At 51.9% G+C, this 9,079-nt stretch overlaps 1 protein-coding gene across 3 annotated transcripts in view; it reads left to right on the top strand.

Moving 5' to 3' along the window:
- The first annotated feature begins 1,079 nt into the window (after positions 1-1,079).
- Positions 1,080-9,079, top strand: part of CASKIN2 (CASK interacting protein 2) — a 28,754-nt gene continuing 20,754 nt past the window's right edge. For all 3 annotated transcript variants that reach the window (XM_065735514.1, XM_065735513.1, XM_065735510.1), the window contains exon 1: positions 1,080-1,709. In XM_065735514.1, coding sequence (XP_065591586.1) covers positions 1,616-1,709 — 94 coding nt within the window. In that variant the 5' untranslated portion in view covers positions 1,080-1,615. The remainder of the gene's footprint in view (positions 1,710-9,079) is intronic.

The raw sequence follows: 9,079 nt of genomic DNA, 5'->3' as shown, positions 1-9,079 counted from the left end.
GCCCCTGAACCAGACAGACTTCTCCTACTGTTGCCCTCTCTCTCCTTCTGTGTGCGTTCTGTCCTCAAAATAGTGTCCCGGACTGTTCAGAAGAAGCAGCACCCAGCATAATGTAAATGGCTGAGGGTGAACCCTTTGGAAAGAGAGAAGACCTGGGCAGCGGCTGGGATGGTTCCCATCCAGCCTGGGTTGGAGAGGTGGAATGATGTGTGACAGGCCAGCAACTAGTGCAGTGCATGCTGCCTGCCCTCCTGCTTGTGTGCTTGTCCCTGGGGCTTCAGAGCAGCCTGCCAGATAAATGACCCTGAGCAAGGAGAGAGTTTCTCACTGCCCTGTTTGGGCAACCCAGGCACAGGGCAAAGCGTGGGCTGGGAGACATGAACAGTTGCAGGAGCCTGCTGTTCAGCTAGGACAAGGGCTTGATGGTGTTCCCCCAAGCATGGTTATGCTACTGGTTAGCACCCAGCACTCACTTGAGCCCAAGAGCATTCATTTATTGGATAAAAAGTGTCCTGGGTCCCAGGGCACTGAGCTTTCATAGTAGCTTGGAGGGCTGGGGTTTGTCCCTGAACCAGATGGGGAAGGTACTGGTCAGGTTCAGCCAATCCCAGCGCCTCTGGAGGACTTCGGCAAAACCTCCTCAGCTCCATCACTTGGATGCTGCCACTGATAGAGGGTAGAGGGAGAAGTCACAGTGACTTGGAACCCGGAACTCATTTGTGTTTGCTGGGGAGTGCACAGCATAGACAGCCCTGTGGCTGTGGGAACAGGGAAGGAGCAGTGGCAGCACCACTCATCCATCCATGATCCCTCCCCCTTACAGGAGGCTTCCTCCACAGGTTCTTTCCTCTTCTTTTTAACACATGGATGAGCCAAGTCTTGACAGGACTAAATATAGTCAAAGTATTTGTTCTTTGGTGTGGATACAAAAGCTACTGTGATAGTGCCAGCCAGGAGGTAAATGGTCCTTGAGGGCTGACTCTCCAATTCTCCTCTTCAGGTCCTGGGCTGCAGTTCCAGTCTGCAACAGGGCTCATCTGCCTGCAGGGTCCCTATTGTGGCTCCAGCACCATTTCCAAGAGGAATGCTGAAACAAAAGGCTAATGAGCACCAGAGAGGAAGGATCTATAACTTCCAGATGGTAACAAGCCTGTAATCCCTTTGGAAGGGATTAGGGGACCCATCAGCGTGGCAGAGCCTGGCGAGGGGAGCAAAGCAAGACACCTCTGGCTGCAGAGTCTAGCTCAGGTTTGGCAGTGTCCCGATGCTGGCCCTGCAGGCCATCCTGCCCTGAGCTGCCTCATTTGGTCTCTTAGTACTCCATCGCAGCCAGGAGCTGGTCCATCTGCACTGAACTCTTCTCATTTTTAGAGTGTTCTTCAGCCTAACCCCATCCAGGTCCTGCTGCTTCCAATGAAGAAATGGACTACTGCTGCTGACAGGGAGACTTCTTCCTTTTTTTTATGTCCTGTGGGATTTTAAGGCATTCTTATTGCTGGATTTTACCTCCTATCCAAGTATATTTTGAGGATTTACGGACTTATTTCTATGGCTTTATAAACCACTGGGATCTGAAGGCTTCTTCCTTCCGTGCTGCTCCTCCTACATATCTGCAATGGGGCGAGAGCAGGAGCTGATCCAGGCTGTGAAGAATGGGGACATACCTGGTGTGCAGAAGTTGGTGGCCAAGATCAAAGCATCCAAGAGCAGTGAGTATCTGGGTGTAGGGCTGCTGGGTTTCTTGCTTCCTCTGGACATCGCTGCATGTCCCAAGTCACAAGCTGTGGCCATGGGCTCTGTGCAGGGTTCGTTTAACATCTGAGCTGGGGTGCTAATACAGACTTTGAACCCCTGTGGAAGAGTTATGCTGTGGTTAGAGGCGTGTATGCAGCCTGTGTTGATGAATGACTGAGCTGTAAACGATCCTCCCGGCAGGGCTTGGATTCCCTTTGGGCTCAGAGCCAGGGACCCTGAAGCATGGGCACTGAGCAGGGAAGGGTAAGGGGAAATAGCAGCAGGGGAGACCACGAAGCTGCTTGGGGGGATGTGGTACAAAGGGTCTTCAGCATTTGTTTAGCAATTGCCACTTACTTTGTATTTATCTTGTGAAAAATTATCATCCAAGCAGTCAACTGGAACCAATTGTAAAGCCTTGAATTTCAGTCTGGTAATGTTTAACCCTTCAGCAGTGCTGATTTCTTTCATGTGTGCTTGGAAGGGTCAGCTGCAAGCAGGCTCGAAGCAAATGGCTAAGCATTTGATAGGCCAAGGGTCCAGCTCCTAGTGGTATTGTGAGGGTTCTGAAGGGCCCCAGCATCTTGAATGTGCCTGACAACTCAGAGGAAATGGGGTGTGGTGGAGAAGCAGACCTGGTGCTATGGATCTTGCAAGGAGGTGAGCTTCATGGGTAGGAGCTCCAGCTACTTGCAGAGAGAAGGAAACTGGGAAAAGTAAATAAAAGGGTGCCTGTCTATGGCATGTGACCAGGGGAAGCTGCCCAGCTCCTGTGTGGGATTTGAAGGCCAGTCTGGGAAGGGAGAGGCTGGAGAAATCCCTGTCCCATGCTTGCAGCCTGCAGTTTTGACTCTGACTGGGAAGTTAGTACAGACAAAACAGATCTGGAATTGGCTTCCTGCAGCAAAGCGTTCATCGAATCTCTCCATAGAGCTCACCTGGCTACAGCTGTCATCAAGGCTGCACATTGTGGGAGAGTTTCAGGGATCTCTTCAGGAAAACTGGGGGGAAAGAAACTGGAGGGAGTGGGGAAAATCAGTCAGGAGAAAAAGCTCTGATTCTTAATCAGAGGTGTTCAGGGCAGAGGCTGGTGTTGAGAAATGTGTTAGGCTGGGGGTTTTAAATATGAGATAGGCATAAAATCTCCAGAATTTGCGCCTGGAAGGCTTTGGCTAGTGCCAAAAACTTTGTGAATCTATCTGGGCTGTTGTTTCTTACTGGAGCCAGCCCTGAGCCTGCTTTTTTTGCTGAGGAGGCTGGGTGCCCCCTCTTTGGGTGATGGGTGCTTTTACCTCTGCCTCACTGCTCAGCATCTGTGCCTGTTTGGTGCTGCATTGGGCAGATCTCAGGGCTGGAGCAAGAGGAACTTGCTCGTGCAGGAGGCCTGAAGGCTACTCCAAGGGAGTAAATAATGTTAGCAGATGCAGCCTGGGTCCCCAAGCTGCTGACCTGTGGCCAGGCAGTGTAATGCAGGCAGGCTTGGGGCTCCTGCAGCCCTCCCCGCCTGTGTGCCAGGGGGTTGAGTTTGCACTTGCTTCCTCCAATACCTCTCTTCTCCTGTTGAACTCTGTCTGTTTTCTCTGGCGTCTTCCCTCCCTCTAGCTATCGGGCACCCATGTGAACAAGTGCACTGAACTTCCCTGTTGAAGTGACGTCAGCAGGTCCTTTGCTATGATTATTCTCATTTACCCCTTTATAAGGTGGGGAAGCAGAAAGCCCAGACCCTGGTAAGGCACTGTCTGCAAGCCCTGAGCTGCTGCATTGCATTGAGTGCAGCTGCTGCCAGTCCCTTATGCTTTCCTCTGCTTTCTCTTGCCCATGCCATGTGAGTAGAGCATTTGTTGCTTATTAAAGTGCCTTTTCCATATGACAGACTGAGATACTGATTTTTTTTTTTTTAATCCCTCTAAGAGTCCTTCTGCTGTCTCAATGGATTCAGAGTTCCATCACTATGATTAGCCCTCTGGGACTTTCTGTGCCTAAAAAAAGTCACTGCACATAAGCAAGAATCAAATGCCAGTCCCGATAGCGGGAACTTCAGGGACACATTGTTTAATATTCACTGTGCACAGCCCTCATCCCCGCGCAAGCGCTGCTGTGCAAGTGGGTCACAGCACCTATTATTGCAAGACTGCTGGGGGTGTGGAGGAGGGAGGGGCAGAAAGTCTGGGTTGGGAAGGATTAGAGTCAGCATGGGCAGACATCCTGCCTGCAGGAAGGGGGACATGGGGATGATGCCATGCTCACTCACTGCTGTAGAGGAGGGAGAAACTGCTCCCACTGCCTTGGCTGTGCTTTGTTGAGGTTCCCCTGAGCAGCAATAGAAACACCCCTCTTTTTAATTTCCTTCTCTCTCTTTCTCCCCTCCCCTCTACCGCTGAGCACTGCAGAGTTTAATTGAAATTGTTAAACGACCCGTCACGGCTTTGGCCTTTCTCCTTGGCAATCAATCACATCCCTGCCTGGCCCTGCTCACTAACAATGCACCAGCACCAGGGCAGCTGCGCAGGGTGGCTGGAGTCTCTGGGAAGGGGCAATGGAGACCCACAGACCTTGCTTTGCTCTGTGTCCCCATCTCAGTTCATTGCAGATGTGGCAGCGTGAGGGGAGCAGGCAGTGGGGACAGCTGCTGGGGGAGATGAGCCTTAATGCCTCGGTGATAGCCTAGGACTGGAGGTGGTGTGGAAGAGAACGAGAACTGGTCTCACTGTTTGCCTTTCTTTAGGGAGTGGTGAAGTGTTTTGTTTAAATGTGCATGAAGTGCAAAGAAAGGGCAACAGCTGAGCAAACTCATGCTAAACTCAAGGATGGAAAGTAAAGCCTGCCCTGCTGGGCTTTCACCCAGTGCTGTGGAAGAGCTGGTTGGCCCCAGCCTGCTGCTGAGCCCTTTTCAGCAGCCATACTAGGGCTTTTGGAACTCCCAGACCTCAGATATATCGAGGGCAGGGCGTGGATGCCTGGGATTTGGATCCATCTGGGCTGTGACCTAACAAGCTGTTAAACGTAAGTAAAGCTCCTGGCGGGAAGCCTTGGCTTTATCCTCTTGCCTAGCTTGGCACCTCTCACTGATGATAGCATAGGACACAGTGAATTTTTCCCCAGTGCCACCCCTTGGATGCTGCTGTCATCTATCTGTCTGAGGAGAGAGGGTGATGCTGAGTGGGCTCCACTGGCTGCAATTCTGCAGCAGGCAGATGTGAGATAATTTGCTCCCTCCCCCTTAAGTTTCCTCCTAATCTCTAGTAGCTGTATCTGCTTAAGCTCCAGAGCATGAGGTTTAATATTTCTCCTGCTATTTGTTAGCCTTTATCACTAGTGCTTGGCATCCCCATTCTCAGCAGAAACACCTGCCTTCCCTCTGAGTCCAGCAGGACTTTCTCTATCTCTCAGTGGTAGCAGTTCCCATGGTTGTGTGTGGGGAAAAAAAGTCACAACTTTTGCCAATTCAGGAGTTACTTTGTGATGTTGTTGGGTGTGCCTTTGCACCAGCTGACAAATCCAGCTCACCATTCCTGTCATGGTATCCTGCAGGGAGGACTGTCCTGTTTGTGGCAGCGCTAGGGGGAGCTTTGGGTGGTCCATCTGAGGGAAAGAGCAGGAGCCTGTGTTGGGTAGCATCACTGTCATTTGAGGCTCTGTTATACCCAGCTGGTGGTGGCAAAAGGTCCTCTAGGCACCTTGCCTGTTGTCACTCTGCACTGAACATCACAGCCTTCTGGATTTGGCTCAGCCATCAAGCCTGCATGCAGCCCTCGCCATGTTCCTTGAAGCCTGGGTTTCAAGGATAAGTTCCTAAGCATTCTTGGCATGGTCCTTTCTTCCTGTTCATGTGTGCTGTAGATTGATCTTGGACAGGTACGCTCTTCACTGGGTAAGGAACTGGCTGGAGGGCTGAGCCCAGAGCATGGTGGTGAATGGAGTTAAATCCAGCTGGTGACCAGTCATAAGTGGTGTTACCCAGGAGTCGGTACTGGGGCCTATCATCTTCAGTATCTTTATTGATGACCTGGATGAGGGCATTGAGTACAGCCTCAGTAAGTTTGCAAATGACACCAAGTTGGCTGGAAGTGTCAATCTGCCTGAGGGTAGCAAGGCCCTACAGAGGGGTCTGGATAGGCTGGATCACTGGGCTGAAGCCAACAGGATGAGGTTCAGCAAGACTGGGTGCCCAGTCTTAGGCCACAACAACCCCAGGCAGTGCTACAGGGTTGCCGAAGAGTGGCTGGAAGGCTGCATAGAGGAAACAGACCTGGTGGTATTTTGGTCAGTGCTCGGCTGAACATGGGCCAGCAGTGTGCCCAGGTGGCCAATGGCATCCTAGCTTGTATCAGAAATGGTGTTGCCAGCAGCAGCAGGGAAGAAATTGTCTCACTGTACTCAGTGCTGGTGAGGCCGCACAGATTATGGGGCTGTGTTCAGTTTTGGGCCCCTCACTGCAAGAAAGATAGAGGCCCTGGTGTGTGCCCTTCCAGAGAAGGGCAGTGAAACTGATGTGGGGTCTGGAGCACAGACCCACTGTGAGGAGCAGCTGAGGGAGCTGGGGTTGTTCAGTCTGGAAAAGAAGACTCTGTCATGACCTGAAGAGAGGTTGTAGTGAGCTGGAGTTTGGCCTCTTCACTCTTGTAATTAGTGATAGGAACTAGAGGGAATGGCTTCAAGTTGTGCTGGGGAAATTCAGACTGGATACTAGGAAATACCTGACCAATCTTTTGGAGAAGTGCTGGAATGGGCTGTCCAGGGAGGTGGTGGAGTCACTGACCCTGGAGGGCTTCAAGGGACATTTAGATGTTGTGTTGAGGAACATGATTTAGTGTGAACAATTGGTGATAGTAGTTGGTTGGACTTGGATGATCTTGTAGGTCTTTTCCAACCTTTTGGTTCTATGATGGGCTAGACCAGCTGCGTGCAGGCTTGGAAAGCCTGTGGGATGCTCCAGGGCCACTGTGAATGATGCCACAGAGCTCTGCTGAATCAGGCAAAGCTCTGCATCCTGTTGAGACCCAGCCCAGAGCAAGGAGCGGCAGTGTGTGTGGGAGAGCCTGGCTGGCAGTGGACCTGCACTGGGAAGCTCACTGCCCGCAGCCTGCTGAAACGTGCTTCCAGCCAGCCCACAGTGAGTGGGAGGAGAAGGAGGCTTCAAAGGCTCCTGCGAGTGTGGCTGCCTTCCTGCTTCAGTGGTGATGGTGAGATTACAGCTGCACAGCACAGGAGGGCTCCTGTCCTTTCCTCATCCTGCAGCTCCTGGTCTCACTTGAAGGAGTCTCCTACAGTAGTTATGTGCCAGCAGTGTGCTCAATGATTTGTTGTTGGTTTTTCTCTCACTTTCTCTTCCCTCACTATCACAAAGCTTGTCTGTCCCAGCTCAGTTGTGGGGTTTAGCCCTTTCTTTTCTCTCATGAGGAAGAAAGAGCATGGACAGCAGCAGCAAAAGTAGTGAGTGCACAGTCCCTTTTCAAAGTAAGTCTCTCACAGATGTTGTCTTTGCAAAGGGGCCACAGCTAGCCCTGCATGGGGCCCCAGCTGCCACCAGCACACCCAGAGTCCAAGAAAGCATCAAGCATGGGAGTTAAGCCACCAGCAAACAGTGTTGCAGAAGTGGATGGCAGACAGCAAATTCAGCACCCAGCCTGGTGGATGTGTCCCCATCACCCTACCTCTCTCTGCATCCCATGTTCACAGGTCCACACCACCCTTGTTCTGGGTCTGTATTTCTGTCCCCATCCTTTGAAAGAGTTTTTGTAGTCTTCAACAACTTGTTGCAGCCTGTGCTGCTTTTCTTCCTGCCTGAATGAAATAGTAGGAAGAGGAAGGAGAGGTTTAGGTGTAGGGAATTATCCCTAATGGATGTGCAGGGGACTGATTTGGAGTGTTGCATTTTTGTGCAGCCTGGGGTCTGGCCCATCTCTCCTGGGAATCTGAAGGAGGCTCAGAGCAATCCCAAGCACAGAATGCAGGAGGCTCAAGTTCAGAGCAGGAGAGAGATTTCTGCCACTCAGGTACCTTGTGATGACTCAGCCCTGGACTTGGGGCTCTACTTCCGTCTTATGAGAGCTGCAGAAGCTGTTTTGGTTGCCTGGCTCTGAAGTGTGGCATGATTTGGATGTTAATAGCTTCAAAATGAGCAAGACAGGGAAGCCCTTAGCAGCCCAGAACCGTGTGTGCCTGGCTGCTGGAGGAGTGCAAGCTGTAACCAAGACAGTGCTTGCCAGGGCAAGGTAGGAGGTGCAGCAAGGACACTGCTGGTGCTTGTGTCCCATCAGACACAAGCTGTTTGTCAGACTAGGATGTGCTGTGGGGCACAGGGATCCTTGCAGGGAGGTGGCACATGGTAGATAGCAGTGGTCTGAGTGGCAGCAAACTGTGTTCTGTCATCTTCTAACCCAAGAGCATTCGAGTCTCTGCCAGTCTGCCTATGGCCCTGGAAGGGAGCAGACTGTCCTGGTGACTGATCTTATTTGCCAACCCAGAGCAGTGGGGACAGGAACTGGCAATGCCCAAGCACCCCACAGGGCTGGTGCATATTCAGAGCCACCTCTCATACACACCTCACCCTTTGCCGTGTGCTTGGACATTGCTCCACGTGTGCCTGTGCTGCTGGCTTTCTGCCACCCGGAGAGGAGCTGCTTCTGGATTAAAAGCTCTGACGTCTTCCTTGTGCCCAGTGAGAATGAAGATCTCAGGCTGCATCCCAGAAAAGCCATCCAAAGTGTATTCTGCACCATGGGTATTGGCCCCTCTGGAGCAAGGTCAGGGCTGTTCCCGAGGACTAAACCATGGCAGCAACTCACCTCCTGTGCCACCTGTGCCACTTCTCCTGGGCTGAGCGTGAGACCTTGTCTCCAGGGCATGGAGAGCTATTGATTTCCAGTGGCAATTGAGAGCATCTCTTGAGGAAGAGGGTTCCCAGCTGGCTGGGAGTGTGTGGCAGCATCCTGGGAAGGCCAGGAAAAGTTAAAGAGGTGCTTGATGCTGTGCGTGTGTGTGTGCATGCACGCGCCCTGCTTTGTTTTTAAAAGTGCTTTGGCTGGCCTGGCCCTGTGCCAGCCTTGAGGCTGCCACTGGCAAAACACAGCTTCAGTGGAGAAGTATGAAAGGGCAGAAACTAAATAACAATAAACCACCCTTTCTGGCTCCTGCAGCAGACAAGGGGTGGGGAACTGTATGGTGGGAGCTGCAAGCTTGCTGCTTCCCTCACATTGTGCCTCAGATTCCCTCAGAATCGTACCCTGTCAGTAGAGGCAAGGATCTGCCTCAACATTGGGCTTTGACATTGCCTGGCCTCGCAGAGGTGTCCTGATGAGTCACAGGCCTGTCTGGAGATGCCCAGCCTTCTTGGAAATAGCTC

Source organism: Cyrtonyx montezumae, unplaced genomic scaffold (assembly GCF_038088225.1).
Source record: "Cyrtonyx montezumae isolate F1298 unplaced genomic scaffold, pur_monq_1.0 scaffold_19, whole genome shotgun sequence".
Classification (NCBI taxonomy): Eukaryota; Metazoa; Chordata; class Aves; order Galliformes; family Odontophoridae; genus Cyrtonyx; species Cyrtonyx montezumae.
This window is presented reverse-complemented; position numbering and strand designations above follow the sequence as displayed.